The 16,535-nt window shown below is 42.2% G+C and overlaps 1 protein-coding gene across 1 annotated transcript in view; it reads right to left on the bottom strand.

The window, feature by feature from the left end:
- Positions 1 to 231: 231 nt before the first annotated feature.
- sgip1a (SH3GL interacting endocytic adaptor 1a) overlaps positions 232 to 16,535 on the bottom strand; it is a 71,375-nt gene continuing 55,071 nt past the window's right edge. Inside the window, exons 13-25 of the mRNA XM_025899459.1 lie at positions 16,379 to 16,464; positions 15,413 to 15,493; positions 14,783 to 14,857; positions 12,745 to 12,866; positions 12,304 to 12,457; positions 8,907 to 8,966; positions 7,837 to 7,948; positions 6,869 to 7,024; positions 5,560 to 5,695; positions 5,195 to 5,397; positions 4,877 to 4,941; positions 4,153 to 4,317; positions 232 to 3,751 (exon numbers count right to left, since the gene is read on the bottom strand). Coding sequence (XP_025755244.1) covers positions 3,729 to 3,751; positions 4,153 to 4,317; positions 4,877 to 4,941; positions 5,195 to 5,397; positions 5,560 to 5,695; positions 6,869 to 7,024; positions 7,837 to 7,948; positions 8,907 to 8,966; positions 12,304 to 12,457; positions 12,745 to 12,866; positions 14,783 to 14,857; positions 15,413 to 15,493; positions 16,379 to 16,464 — 1,438 coding nt within the window. The 3' untranslated portion in view covers positions 232 to 3,728. The remainder of the gene's footprint in view (positions 3,752 to 4,152; positions 4,318 to 4,876; positions 4,942 to 5,194; positions 5,398 to 5,559; positions 5,696 to 6,868; positions 7,025 to 7,836; positions 7,949 to 8,906; positions 8,967 to 12,303; positions 12,458 to 12,744; positions 12,867 to 14,782; positions 14,858 to 15,412; positions 15,494 to 16,378; positions 16,465 to 16,535) is intronic.

Here is a 16,535-nt window from a genome sequence, read left to right as displayed (position 1 = left end):
CGTGGACCCAAATCTGAGGAATATTTTCAGCAACCTGTTGAATCTATGCAGTGAAGAATGAAGCCAGTTCTAAGGGCAAAATTAATTAAATAAAATCCATCTCATATTTTTGGGGGGGATATTTCAGCCAGGGTCAAAAGTTTGGACTAACATCGCTAAAGCAACCTGTTGAATGGGACAAATAAAACCCCACAATATTACTTCATAGAAGGAAAACAGCAAACACAAACATCCAGTTATAACTTTTATTGGTTTTGGAAAGAAGCAAACTAAATTTCTCAGATCATCTTAGCGTTGTTATGTACTGTACAAACAGCTTTCACATGTGTTTGAGGTTAATGGTAAAGAACCAAAAAGCATTCTTGCTTATAGCACACATAAACACACTCCTTGCTTTCGTCTCAACATTAATACAAGGTAACTGACACTCAGCACAACACGTCATTTCAGCACTACCGTCACAAAAGCCCCACCGTTTGACCGCATGCTTTGCATCCAATAATACTGCAGGACGAATTCGCCACGAAGATGAAGCTCTTGAAAAATGTGTTTTGATCCACTGAAAAATTCAAACGCTGTTTTCAGAAATACAGTGAAAAAGGTTTGTGATCAAACTGAGAGACGTGTAACCATAAGTGTCGGGGTAATTCTAAGCTGATGCACGGTGGGTGGCGTGTGTGGTGGGTTTGTGTAGATAATGCTGTAGTGACTGTTACACTGATTAGCTTTAAGAAGATGGCAACATTGTCTCGGGCACGTAGTCTTCCACTGAGCTCGATGAAAGACTGACATGACTGAAAAAATGCGGCACCAAACAAAAGTATTATCAAGAACTAAACGGCACCAATCATCCATCGTTCCTCATGCCAACAAAATGCAACTTTGCCGTTCACTCAGCCTGGGTCTGCACAAGATGAAAGTACAAATGAACAGGACTCATTTTAACTGCATGGCCCAAAAACTGTATCCAATCAGAAGTACTGCATCGCTGAATCGGTGTCAGGTTAGCTTCCTAAATCAGCTCAAAATGCTTGAGAGCTCTGAGAGGACCATGATTGGTGACATTTAGTTGATTGCCAACACAGAGTACAGTACAGAGGTTTTTCGGCTACACTTCACGCACACCTTTTGTTCTTCACGTTGAGTGTCGGAGCATTCAGGAAGTTCAACATCATCAGCACAGTGTTTTTCACATTAAAACAACACATTTTTTTACATTTTTATCCATTTTAAAAATATTCAGCTTATTCTCCTTAACAAGGGACTGACTGTCTGGGGTACACACACATAAAATACGAAAAACAAAACAAAACGTAAAACAAAAAAAAGAAAAAAAGCATTTTGGTCGACTTAACCTTGCTCCACAACCTCATTTAAATCATGTCATCTCACAGAGACCATTACAATTATGCAAAATAAAGCCATGGATTCAAGCGCTGGCTGGATGACTGGGATTTGCTCACGATATGAGGGTGTGATATGAGGGAGTTTAGGTACCAGTGAGGTAAATGGAAACAGGAAGTAAGGAAGGTTTTCTTGTGATCCGCCGCCAACTGAAGGTAGATGACAGAACTGAGAACGCTAGATGATCAGGGTTTCCTTATTGTTTTATTACAGCTAAGTTTGAAGTAAGGAAATGAGCTGGTCCCAGTAAACAATTCCTGTTCCAATACTAGTACCATGGTCACTAAACTTCATCTCTGCAGCCATTTTTATTGTTTTTGTCTTCCTTGAAGGATGAGTTTGACATTTTGGGGGGGAAAACTAACCTTGGCCAGGAGCCATATTGGTTAGCTTAGCAGAAAAATTGAAACGGGAGGGAAACGGCTAAGCTAGCGTCGCCAAAATATAAAAGTGTCTACAGTTTGATGCTTGCTTCTCTTGAGAGTGTGCACTGCAACACAGCAATGTGTTTTACTGGCATGCTAATGGGATGAGCGCATGTTCACCACAGTATCCATGGTGATTTAGCATATTAGCATGCTAAAATTAGCTCACCAGAACAAGCACAAATAAAGCTAATGGAACTGTTGAGGGAACATTTATTTAATAAACTAAAGAAGTGAACTAATAAAAAGTCTGACCTGGTGATGGCGCTAGAGAAAAGGACAGGGTGTTACTAAAATGCTTACATTTCATCCTGACAGAGACATTAACGCCTAGTCTGGATGAACGCCATTAGCATTTTCGGACCCATGCAATACTCTCAAGCTAAATAAAATTGTTAATGACAGATACACAGGGTATTTTTACACCTTGGTATTAAAGAAGAAACATGACAGTATATTAATCAGGGAGCTTTCTATGTGCTGACAGACACAAACTGGTAAGCCTTTCCCGCTCTTCTTAGCATGCTAACAGTTTCCTGGCAGATGTCTCACACATCATCCAAAAATGTCAAACTTATTCCTCAAAGTGTGAATCTTGGCCATGTAATAGCTAACTCTACATTAACACTGCTTTCACAAAGCATTACACAGAATCCAGAAAGATATTTATCTTTTGTCTTTAAATTACCCCTCCCCCACCCATATATAGCTCAATTCTTCTGTTGCACTTGAGTTAAAAAATTATATCTGAAATAAATTCAAAAAATTAGACCTTATACTGTACACAGGTTACCCAACTACACAGATAACAAAAAATGAGAAGGAATTTAAATATTTATACCTTTAAGGGTTCGAGTCGTGTGATACCATTCAAACTCTATTCATATACAGAATCACATGTTTTATACAACAAGTCATTGTCATCAATAAATAAAAATAGAATGCTGTCATGTACTCTGCAGTCTAACACTGCTGTCCTGTGAACAACAGGAAGGCTATCTGACGATACGAGGAAAACACCAAACGCCCTTTAAGATATACATTTTCGACTTAAATGACACTTTGTACACTTCTTTTGTTCTGACACGAAAACGTATTTCCTTATTTTACCAGTGAAACTGACTAGTCATTGCAGCTGCCTAACATCCATACAACCTCCCCGCATGCGTGTGTGTATATAACAGAGAAATAGAATAGTGGTTTGACTGGCTAACTGGTGTAATTAGCAGGATGTGTCATGTAATACCAGCAGGCGATGCTTGGAAATCTAGTTTCATACAGGTCGTACACAAGCACCAAGAAGAAGGACCCACTTTTACCTATGACAGCTGATGGTGTGTCATGTGAAGCAGTTACATGGATCAGTGCAAAACAGTGAGTACACCTCTCGTATTCTTATCCCAGAGGTTGAGGACTGGGCTGTTTAACTTACTAACTTCATTACATCCCAGTCCAACTCCGGATGTGTTCAGATTTGATGCACATGTCTGACCACAACGAGGATATTTTTTTTTTCCAATGGCCAAAATTTTCACATTAACAAGAATTAAAATCTGTTCCTTCCTTGTTTGGTCAGGCAGCTGCAGTGAAAAACTTTAAAAACACTACCACACGTTGACCAGAGGAGGACGGAGACAGAGGCACAGACTACAGAGGAGGAAAGAACCCATTTGTGTCTAAGTGCAGCAATACAGATGTTATGAAATGAATACAAATACAATAATTACATGACCTATAACAGTTCCACAATGTTATATGCAAGTTATACAATACTGCTGGGCGGGCTGCAGACCTGTTGTGTGGGTTCAGAAAAGGATCACAGAGTCTGTCTGGTGTCCGTCTGTCCTCTGTCCTCGGTGTCGACCTCAGTCCACTGCGTTCACTTTGTTCAGCGATGGGTCAGTTATCAGCCAGGTATTTTCCTGAAAGACGCCAATTAAAAACTAAGTGCTTATCTGTATAAATTAAATGCGATATTTCATTAGTTTTACATTTTATTAAGTAGCTGCAATGAAAGGACTCAATATTATTCTACCCAGGTAGGCTTTACCGAGTTACTAAAATAATCCTAAAACAGACTTATTACCGTGTGCATTCATGTAAGTGTTTTTTCCAGGAACTACAATCAGCAGTTAAAAAAAAAGTTTAAAGAGATAAAACATGGATTTTATATGTTCAATAACCAGTTTATAAATTTGTTAACATTCTGGAATTCAAACAACTTCAAACATCAGTGCAAATTCACACAAGTCTGATTGGCTGGCTAAGCTTTCATGTAGCAGTGATGAATAATATTTTATTTTGAAAACCCCATCTGACTGACCTGCAGCAAACCTCTTCTTGATGAGCGAGAAGCGGTACCCTGGCCCAGCCAGCTCGATGTCACAGCCTGACAGGGTGCTGCCTTCACTGGTAAACTGCACCGCCAGTGGAGCCGGTTTACTCGGACCTTCTGTTAGTTGAAAGCGTGCTAACAACGAGCCCACACCTGAGGGAGGAGAGTGAGAGGATGAGAAACGTTAAATATCTAATATTTAGAAACCCCAAAAGCAAATATGTAACCAAATGAAAAACGGGCAACATCTTTACAACTGCAGATCTCATCTTAAAAAGAATTCATAATCTAGTCTCGTGTCTTCGTCCTGGACGTCAGGTCACTGATGGGTGTCCTTGCCCTGTAAATGACAGTGTGGGTCTAATGATGGCAGGTTGTGATATCTGGAGCACAAATCAAACTAAACTTGGTCAGAAGAAACTGTGTAAATACTCCACAACTGCACAGTGGGCACTTGTTTACTTTATCCTATTAAAAAATAAAAGCTTATTGTAAACATCAGCTTTGGTGAAGTAACTGTACCACTGCTGTCCAACAGGGGGCAGTGTTTACTGTGGGCATGATGCACCAGACTTTCTCTCCATCTTGTCGTCCTCATCTGCGGTTGTTCCATTTTCAGCATTTGTACACCAACCACACACATGCACCACGTGTCCTCCCAACATTTATGTTATTTAAAGAAACAGGTTAAATCATTATTCAAAAGAAATACCTCCATTTTCAGATTTGTGGGAGATATCAGGGATCTTCCACAGGATTCGTTGCTGGTCTGCATTCCTACCAGGATTAAGAATAAGAGAAAACCAGTAAAGGATGAAACATAAACAGGTCATTGAAGGTTAACCTTACTTTGCTCCATAAAATACCTGGCAGCAAATAAATGCACGGCACTCCCAGATATGGCACAGGATTTTATCTCTTGTCTAAATAACATTTAGAGCAATAAATGCAGCAAACAGCCTTCTTTACCCCCTCAATCTGTTCAGCTGTGTAGCTTTAAACTGTAACTACATGTCTAGAAAGACCGTACCATGCAGCAGGAGGTAAGACAGCCTGTAGCTTTGACACGCCTCCATCAACGGGGATGAGGAATTGAACGTTGTTGAGGGCCATCGGCGTCGACATGGCCTCCCCGTTGTATTTGTAGTCTATCCTCAAGTCAGTGCTGGTGGGCTCACACCTCCAGCTCACTGCCAGGTTCAGAGGAGTTGACTGGAGGCCCTGTGTTGACACCTGGCCAGAGACAAACACGTGGTTTGATAAAAGCCTGTTCACACTGAAACACCATAAACAGAACATGTTCAGCGGGTTACGTAATCAAGCTTCCATCCTTAGACTGAAAGAGTTCAGTGTTTGGGATTAAAGCTACTCTCAAAATCCCTAATCCAAGGTTACCTGATACTTGAGCATGTCCACATTGTAGTATGTTGCTTGTGGTTTCTGCTCTGCCACCTTCTTTAAATGCGATATCAGGTTTGGCATATTCACCCAGAAGTCCTTGCTGTCAGCCTTGGCTTGCGTGGTGGTGTCGCTGGTGGAGGAATCGCAGTGAAAAGCCCGATCAGAATACAGACGTTTCACAGAACTGTGGTGATTTTCTATTGAAGTGACTAGAAACAGCCATTAGACTTCAGCGGCGTGCCGGTACGAAACGACTGTTCAACCAGAAAACAGTTTTTTGGGAGGAAAGCGTGACTCTTTCTCACATAGTCAGCGAGACCCAACAATGATCCTGATCTGGTTGGTGGTCGTTAGATCACACTGACGGTACAGGTGCTGAGAATGAAGTAAAAACTATCTTTAAGTTGCTTTTCTAAAAACAAGAAACACAAAGGAGGATGGAAAGCATCAACATTTGACAGATTTAACAAACGAATGAATCATAAATAAAAACAATGTTTATTCTACTGTGAGGTCACGTGACTTCATGCTATAATGACGTGTGATATTTTGCGCAATTTATATTTAATTTTAAAGATCACATCAGGCAGTTTATCAGGCGTTTCATAACAAGTGCAGCATGGTTATCTGCCTGAACACTCAGACGACCTCATGATGACTCCACACTTACTCAGCGCTCATTTTGGAAATAAGCGCACAAAATTTACTCATCTTAAGTGGTCAGAGCTAAAAGACCCTGAATAAACCACAAGGGATTGTAGATGTTTGATGAGTCAGTTCACTAATAGCTTCACTAGCACATGTCAGCGCTGCAAACATGGAAACATTCACGCCATCACCTCGACCTCCTCAAAAACCTGTTTACTCCTTTCTGTTGGTCACATGTTAATTTGCTCTCCTGATGTGTGACGTCAAACTTGCTGTGTCACCATAGATAATAAGGTAACTTGCATAACAAAAGTCATATTAAAATTTAATGTCAAGTGTGGCATGCTTATTAAAACTAATTATCGCACATGCTCTGCAAGTGAAATTAAAGTGATGCATAATTTGCAGCAAGTACACACATTTGATTTACTTTTAATCAAGTTTGGTTACACGAGACCACATATAACATGTTAGGTATTACTGTGTAACGCTAAAGTTAGACAATAATGTATTTAGATTTGAATCATGGCTGTGAAGACAATAAGTTATGTATTCCCAGAAAGGTGGGGTTGATCTTTTCACATCTTCCAGCAAAAGCTGAGATTTTATTTTTATTTTTTAAACTGAAATGTCGAGTTTACGGTGGTGTCATTACCAGCAGAGGAGCTGGGGGTTAGGCAGCACATGCTCCAGTCGACTGTAGTTGGTTATGCTGAAGGTTAGCACGGCGGGGGACGGGTTATTGGCAAAGTGCCGCGTGATTCCCGCCGGAAACGACAAAACCATCTCACCTATGATCTTCACAGCACACCTGAGAAAGAGAAGAGAGTAACACTGCATGAAAGACTGCAGAGACACAAATACACAAATCACACATGACTTTATTTCCTTTTGATAAAACTAAACACACAGTCTTAATGTGTTTCTGCTATTGACTGAATTACTACATTAAAAGCTCTGCCAATCACAGCTCACACATTATTACAACAGTAAAGCCCCGATCAGAAGCAAAATCAATAACACATCAGTTCATCCTAATCCACAACTCAGAGCAGTGCAACAAAAGCAAACTGTACCTGTTTACATAACTCTGCAGGTGGAAATTCAATTACAAAACATACGAAACTGGATTCATTGTAACAAAATCTACCAACACTGTTCTTATGTGTTTATTTACAATGTCTATAGTTCAACCAAGTTTCCAAGTGTTTATTAGTGGACCTGTATACTTTCTCACACATATTCACTATAAACACTGTGTGACAGGATTGTGGATGTTTGACCATATTAACTACAAACATATATACTGTAATACTGTAAATACACGTGTGTCCAGAGCTCATCAGATGCTTCATAAATCAAACTGTCATTTCTGACAAATACAAAAGCATCAAACAAACATCGTTAAATTCACATTACAGAGTCTGTGTTTAAGCCGCTTTAGATGGCGAACCGGGACAAACTTAATAAAATGTCACCATGTCGACCATTATCCCTTTAATATTGCTGTAAAAAGTAGTCAAACATACACTTTTTACTCATCATCCACAAAAGAAAATAGAGATAAATTGAAATAGCCTGCCTGGTCAGGGTTTTCTACTGTAACAGGTAAAGAAGACCTACTTGTTGGGATCAGCTCCTTTAAAGAAGGCGTTGACCGTCTCTGTGAACGCAGCCGCCACAGGAAGTGTGTCCTGAGCACCCATGGTGAGAGGACTGGGCCCTCGAGAGCAGCCTACGAGTAACCAAACCCACACGTACACATTTGTAATTAAAATAAATGCTGTGCTCCACTGTTGCTGTTTGATTTGTTGAGGTTACTGTCAGAGACACAAGTACATTCAAGTTATAACCGTTTTCTAATTCTTAAACCTAAATTTGATATCAATATATCCAAACTTCAGCCCTGAATAAAAACACGTCAGCAGAAATCACTAGATGAAAAATAGATGTGTTCCAACTCTTAAACTCTACGTTCTCTGTATCAAACTGTGTGTGGATAAAATAAGGAACGAAACATGAACAAATTAAGAGTAATGAAATGAAATGAAAGAAATACTGGCGTTAGTAAGGAGGCACAGCACATTATATGTACGGATGATACCCATTTCTCTCTGCTCTTTGACTGTGAACTGCTTCCAATGTCTCCCTCAGATTAATGCATTTCTACACAGTGTGTTATATATGTTGATATTTGTTTTTAACTGAATAAGCACAGCTGGATTTTTTTTTTAAAAAGAGACAGAGGCAGACAGAGAAAGACAGATGTGCATGCGTACTCCAGACATGCTGACAATTTTTGTGTTTTTTTTGGACAAGATCAAAGATCATCAGAGCCCAAGATCAAACACCCAACAGGTACATTGATGACAGTACAGAGAAAAGTGATTAGTAAAGTAGACAAAGACTGATGAGTCTTTAGGGAATGAATCAGCGCAGACATAATGAAAATGAACATCAGAAAAAGAAGTTAGAGGGAGATATTGCACCGCATATCTGGCTCTAGGTGAGGGGGCTCAGTCAGGAAGATAGCATGGTCAGGGTTAGGGTAATGAAGGGATGATGATGATGATGATGATGGAGGAGCCAAGAGGGGGAGGAGGAAAGGGGGAGGAGAGAAGAAGGCCAAAGCTTGCACGAATGAGCCTCGTAATAACGTGTGTGCGCGCTACCCTGTTGCAGAGAAAACTTACCTTCAAAGGTTAAATAAAACTTCCCTCTGTCAAACCATACAAGGGATGGCTGGTCATTCTCTGTGAGGGTTCGAGGGTAGAGGGAGGGGGGTCAGGAAAGGAGGACGAGGAGGAGGGAGGAGGTACAGGGATGAAAGGTGGGGAAGTGGGTGAAGAGGGGTGAGAGGGGCAAGGAGAGAAGGACAGTAGCGTGAGTCTCACATGGCAGGTCTATTACACGTCACAGTGAGGTGAAACGTGGAGGTGGAGGCTGGGGGTGAAAGAGGACAAAGGGCCGAGGAGATGTGACGGGTGATACACAGTGGTCTTTTTTTGTTTGTGTAGGGGGGCAAAAACATTAGAAACAAGCTGACGTTCCAATTCAGTGACCCTAACTTTCAGCAGCAGCTACCCGAGTGTTAAAACTGTGATCAGATCTCACAACAGGCCTTCAATTATGAAACAGACTGAAGCTGGCCGCTATGCATGAGGACGGTCTGCAGAGGGAAGCCACGACACCGAGATCAGACGATTGCAGGGAGGCGGCGAGACTGTGGTACGCTGCACCCCACATTTCAGGTGCCACTTGCTTTACAAAGACACCTGAACCGCCCTCACAGGCACCAGGAAAAAAAAGAGGACGGACTCAAAGTCCCAATTAGCATTTGTAACCATCATACAACTAAATAAATGGCTTAAACCAAATTAAACCATATTTCAGCTCATTTTCTGACTTCTTTTAATAATATAATAACAACATGGTAATGAACCTGAACACTGGTATAGGTCTCCCTCCCCCCCCAAATGCATTTAAAAGAATAAGAAACGTTAAACTGGAGCAGTAGTATTTTTCTAATGATCTGCACTCCAGCTCTAATGTGACTCCAACACACCTGACGGATGAAAACTTGTGTGCTTTTTTTGTCACGCTGACACTGTAAACTTTGCAAATATTCCACAAAAACAGGGGAGGCTTGTTCCTCTCCATGCTATGGCCATGTGACTAAAGGTCTGGGAGGACTAAGAGTGTCGGGTGATGGAGCGACGAGAGCGGCGGACTGCTTCAGAAAAAGAACAAAAGGGCAGGTGTTCAGATGGGGAAGGCGGGGGTCCGGTAATATGTTGGTCTCTATGTTGAAGAGAGCGTGGGCGACAGGTGTGAAAGGTGAGTGTCAGAGGTCAAGCGTGGGAGCAGACCGATGCTTTACAGCCTGGTTGAGAGATTGGTTGAACTCGAGGCCGTGTCGTGCACTCCTGTTGTAGACTGAGGATGGCATGAATACCAAGCAGCTGCTGCCTGTCTAATTCAGCCTAAATCTCACGCCAGACTTCAAATGACTCTAAGCAGAAGCACTGATCTGACGGTACAAGTGAGCTGGTGTGTTTGAGCGCGTGAGAGGAAAAAGACAGACAATATGGATCTCGAGGGCCGACAAGATAAAGAGCTCCTCAGACATGCTAACAGCACACAAACACTCAAACACACTCTTGTGCTGCAAACTGAGAGTAAAGGTATCTGGGAGCAACCGCACTGCACGCACAATATGTGTCGCCGAGAGACGAGACAGGAGGTTGCCATGGGAACATGGCGAGACAGTCACTGGTGCACAGTCATAAAACAGAGAGAAAAGTCTTAGAAGCGGGCAGATGGGCCGGGGGGTGGGGGGCACTTTTTTTGGAGTACTACGCAGTAGATTCAGCTTTTTGTGTCACCACAGCTTTCATTTTTTTTCCTGGCAGATTTCACTGTGACATCCAAGAGAATGAGCGATGAAGACAAGGAAGAAATGACAAAGATATGCAGATAAAGAGAGACTGTTATATGCATTCAATGGCTGAGAAATGCATGGGAAGGTATGAGCTGGGAGTAAAACAATGGAGAAGATTGGTAACTTCAATGAAAAAAATGACGCCATATTCAAAAGGAAAAGAAAGAAAAAAGAATGTCTGATGCGTCCCTACATCTGTGCACAAATCATAAAGCAGATGAGTGAAAAAAGGAGGTGTAAGAAAAATGATTTGGTATGCACTGCACTTCTAAAGCCTGACATGAGCCTTAAAAACCTGCTGACCTCCATCTAAAGAAGGCACAAAACACTCACTGATGGCCTTTACCCTTCTTTGCGCTCTGGGTAAAGAGCATTCAAATCCAAAAACTCACAAAACAAGCACTCACCAAACCCTTACCTAACCCGCCCCCCATCCCCACTTGGAGGAGGGGGGGGTACTTTACCCTACCTGCAAACGAATCAAAGTGTCTCTCAAAGGTGGGAAGTTTGTCTACATATACATCATCCTCTGAGGAGCCAAAGAGACAAACAGCAAAAAAAACAAAAAGAAATCAAACTATGAAATACAACGAAAAATGATCCGAACTGTGATGCACATTAAATTCAAATGGGAGAAAAACATAAATATATTAAATTATAATAAATATGCTGATGAAAATACAAAATAAAAAAAGTGGTGAAACTTTAAAGGAGCAATTTAGAATATTTCATAATAAGCAGTTTGAGACTGTTTTCATGCACAAAGAATAAAGATTAAATTAAGGGGCTGTAACAGAGACCTCTGTAAAAACGTCATTTGTTCAGTCTGTCCCTGCAATTTGTTTAAAAGAGGAAAAAAGCATCCTCCAATCAGGGACTAGATTCTGCTTTTACATAACTGCTGCCTCCAGAATGTGTATTTATTATTTTTTTAGTATTATGACTCAGCTATGTTACAGTCTACTGAGATTTGCCATTATCCACTAAAAGCTGCACTGCGGGTTCCTTTAAAACCGACTCTAAAGTTAGATCGAGGAGTAGAAATTGTTTTGTGTCACTAATTCATTAAAGAATGGTTTGCACTTTAAAATTAACACCCTGCTTCATATTCTCACCTCCTACTCACACCCTGCATGTGTGAGCATGAAAATGAATTTCCCCATGTTTGCGTGTTAACTTAAATCAAATACTAATATATGTGTGTGTGTGTGTGTGTGTGTGTGTGTGTGTGTGTGTGTGTGTGTGTGTGTGTGAGAGTGAGTGAGTGAGTGAGTGAGTGAGTGTGTGTGTGAAGTTCAGAACTCATCTTTAGGTGTAATTAATTCATTATTAATAAATAGAAATGTAAACAGAAACGATCAATCACATGTTTGTAGAAGGTTTCGCTCTGTGATAATTGGATGCTGTAAAACATCAAAGGTGAGAAACTGCTGCCATTTCCAGAAAAAAAGAACCAAAACAAATAAAATGAGTAAATGCACAGGTGCATGACTCATGCACACAAACGCTACATGCAAAGGAGGACAGGGCCAGTTCGTAAAATGCTTCTAAAACTTTTAATATAATGAGAGAAGATGCCACTGCTGGCCTCTGTGACCTCCACATCCATCAGGAGACGAGCTGCAGTGTTCAGCGGATGGTTCACACACCTGTTACAGACACAGAGAGCTCCTTGCCCACGGTAGGAGTGGTGGCGGCACTCATCGAGTTGGTGGAGGAGATGGAGGAGGTGCTCTCAGCCCTCGCCAACGGAGCAATGGGAGGAGGGCTGGCCGAGTGAATCGGTGGGCTGAATGGGCGATTCTGAACAGATATAAAGGAGACGAGACAAGAGACGGGAAGGAAACAAGAAGCGGTTTAGCATGCGGCATTTTAAACACCATGTACACAGCTGCTATAAACTCTTTTTACTCTTATTATCAGGTTAAATTAAGATATATAGTCAACTTAATGATTATGGTTTTGCCAGTTCTTCCTTAAGTCAAAGGCCAAGTAAATAATCCCCAAATCCCCAAATTAGAACCAAAGAATTGAAAGATATAAGAGTGACAAAATGCTCAAACAAAGACAACAACAACAAAAGGTCTTACCGCATCGCCTACACTAGGTTTCCCTGGAGGAAGTTTGGGTCGTGAAGGGGGACGAGGTGGAGGCGGAGGTGGGGTGGGGTTGACTGATGACGGTGTGGCAGGTCGTACAGGTGAAGAGGAACCTGACAGGGTGCGCAAAAAACACAAACAGGATTCATTAAAATGACAAATTCAGTTTGGAAAATACTGAACAAAAGGACAGAGTACCATAAGCACTCACTAAGAAGTATCTTTTCATTTTTCACTTCACAGGATCGCTGTCGTTATCTACTACACACACTATATCCTCCATAGAGCATTAGGGGAACACATCCTTCTACGTGCTTTCTCTCGGGTCTCTTAACATTGACAAAACTGGAAAAATGATTCGCTCAGATGTTCAAACATTTCATTTTGAAAACTCCAGAGGAAACTTGACCAGTTTTATTCCTCGTTCGGAGATCTCCCTTTTCGCCACATCGTTACATTCACTTTTTTTGGACACCGGCTCAGTACAATTAACCTAACAAAACAAAACACCCCACACTGCTGTCTTTGTCCACGTTTCCCACATATTGGACAGCTCAAGGATGGGTCAAAAAGCAAAAAGCTCCAGAAAACAAACAAAAAAAGGCACTAAAAATGCAACAAAAAGTATAGAAATTCTAAGCAAGTCAAGTCTAATTTTAAATCGAACTTAAAAGAAAAAGGCCCTGGTAACATAATAGGCTCTAGGGCAAAACGCTCTGCACCTCTTTTCCAGGAACAACATGCAGAATAACTGTTCCTTTGATGCAAGTTTCAACAAAAGTGGTGCAATCAGCTGAAAGAAAATCTGAGCAGGGTGCACTGCTGACATAATGCCTATTCTCAGCTCACAACACTGTCAGTGTCTGTTTGCAATGACACCATTAAAATTAGTAGCTGAGCGATCAGGTGACGTGTGGGTTTTTTCTTTTCATTTTAGTGAGAATACTTTTTGTAAACCATCTTCTAAATTAAGTTTTAGAATATTATTAATCCAACAAATATATTTAAGTGAGAATCTTGACGCGCTCACCGCTATTCGTGCCGCCGGCCCCAGATGTGGGACCTGGTGATGAAACCACTGCGCGGTATGTTGGAGGAGGTGGTGGCGGAGGTGTACTTCTACTGCCTTGGATTGCATCTTTGGGTGAGGTGACAGTTTCACCTCCATCCTCTTTGGGATAGGTGGTGCTTGTATTGTTGGGCTTCTCTTCTTGACAGAGGACAAGAGGCGGTGGGACGGAGCGAGCCGCAGGCTCCTCGGAAGGAGGCGTCACCGCTGGAGGGGTGCTTATTTTGGGGGTGGGTGCTGGTGGGACACTTGGAGGTGAACTAAGAGGAGGAGGGGAGGAAACAGGAGGAGATGAAAGCTCCTTTGTTGCAGGAGACGGAGAGGTGGCGAGCGTGGGAGGGTTTTGGTCTTGGGGAGTGGGAGGACCTGAACGGACAGAAGGTACGACTTGTTCCTCTGAGGGAGGTGGGGAAGTTGGTAGAGGGGGAACAATGTCATCTTTTGGGGGAGGTGAAGTAGGCAGAGGTGGTGCAAAGTCTTCTGAAGGAGGTGGTGATGTAGGTAAAGGTGGGGCATGAAGCACAGGTGGAGGAGAGGAGGCTGGTAATGGAGGTGCTGGTTCTTCTGGAGCAGGTGGGGAGGAGGGGAGGGGAGGTGCAGGGTCCTTTGGTGGAGGCGGCTGGTCCGGAGCTTCTTCGCTGAAGCAGACCCACGAGTCACCTGTATCCTCGCAGGCAGGGGAGCCTGCTCCGGTCCAAAAATGTTGTCCAAGTCGGCTATTGAAGGCTTCCTGGCTGAGCTGTCTGCTCCTGCAGACACTTCTGAAACACAGATAAGGGGTGAGCAATTTAAAGAAGAAAAGGGGGGGTTGTTTGCAGATGTGCTGAGCAAGGAGATAAAACATCACAGGGAGACAGACTGACAACGTTGTAACTGGAACATCAAGATAAACAGACGACTGAGGTCAAATTTAAAAGCTTGTTTCCGTTTGAGGCGATTAAACGGGAGGCAGATTCTTACCAGCATCATCTGGAGACGGAGGGCTAGTATTTGGTGGAGAAGCTGGGACATTCTTGGGTGGAAGTGGAGGTGGAGCTGCAAGTATATTGCAAGTTTAACAATGAATGGAACAAATACCTGTTTCACATTACTGCAACTGATGATGGGCTGCATACATCTGACTCAAGGCGCAATCAACAACAAAGGAAAGATGAATGAATAAAATAAGCCAACACAAGATGAAAGTTTAGATCTATAAACGACCGGCACCACCATCGTTTTCCAAATACAACATGAGGGGGGATCGTCCCAAATTACCCACCATGCAACACAGAACATTCAGTCCCCATCATGCTAAATGCAAGGGTGAGGCAGCAGCGAGGGAGGCAGGGATTGGTGCCCAATGACGGAAACGTATCGAACGTCTCGTGTTACAACCAACGCTGAATCACGTGCTCGTGAAATGATTGATGAAATGAAACGGGTACGATGGGTGTTTAGAACGGGGAGGAGAGCATTATTGGCACACAGCTGTTTGATCAGGTCAGTCTGCAGATTTCTCGGGATGATGAGGTGAGCTGATCCATCTGTGTGTTAATTTCACAGGGATGGGGGAGTGCGGCGTAATATGGAGGGAATTGCACAACTTACTTCCTGTGGGAAAGGATCTTGTCAAAGTGGATTCGGGCTCTGACAGAGGAGTCCCCCACACGTCACACTCAGATAGAACCGCTAAGTTCAGGAGGGGACAGAAAAGGCCATCGTGAAGGGCGTTAGTAGCGAAACACTTAGGGCTCGTGATCCTTTGGGATGTTGGTGTGAGATGAAAATGTCAGTAAAATCTTAAACTACAGAAAACAGACTTCCAGCCTTAGCGACAAACTGCAATCACAATGTGTCAACATGTGAACACGCACACGATTCAGTGCCACTATATAATAGCACCTTTTATAATTGCATATAAAAAAAGACATCTGAAAAAAATATAACCGCTAATAAGCTAAAAAAGGATGAATGCATTGTGATGTAACAAACCTGCAACAAATCCCGTCTACACTCCTTCAGCAGTTTTACAAAGACGACAATTTAACTTAACGGCATATCTGGTGTTACTGAATTGCGTCACATTACACAGAGAATTTCTAACTGACCTTAAGAGGATCTTAATCAAACTAGTATTTACTGGAAAGAAAGTGAAACATTACCAGTTCAAAGTGCCAGACGCAGAGCTTTTCTACTTGTCTGAATTAATGTGAAGGGAATTTGTGTCAAGCTGATGTTCCTTATGCCTGACATGGCAGTTGCGTAAGAGCTAAGAGCTCATCCACAGGCTGCATCATAAAATCCTGCAGGGCTGGATGTGATCAGGTGACGGCAGAATCTGCATACGAACAAGTTTCACTGTGCAAAAGAGCACGACCTCAGAGGACTGCCGTCAACCATAACCTCAACAAAGACAAGCGGAGTACATCCAAAACTAGCTGGAAGCCTTACACAGACAACAAGTGTGTGTTTGTGTGTTTTTCATCATACTGCTAACATACTTTGACAGCAAAGCATCAACAGAAACATATTCAAAGAGCCAATACAGACAAAGACACAGAGGGAGGAGGTTACCTTCAGTTTTCTGTTCTCCAAAGGCTGTTTCCAAAGGAGGCCCAAATAAGGCTGTGGTGTCTTCAGAGACTGGTGTTTGCTGAGTGCTGAGACAGAAAAACAGGACAATACAGAAGAAACTGTTAGCAGTTATTTTAGCAAACAGTTACAGCTACAA

This window comes from Oreochromis niloticus, linkage group LG17 (assembly GCF_001858045.2).
Source record: "Oreochromis niloticus isolate F11D_XX linkage group LG17, O_niloticus_UMD_NMBU, whole genome shotgun sequence".
Lineage (NCBI taxonomy): Eukaryota > Metazoa > Chordata > Actinopteri > Cichliformes > Cichlidae > Oreochromis > Oreochromis niloticus.
This window is presented reverse-complemented; position numbering and strand designations above follow the sequence as displayed.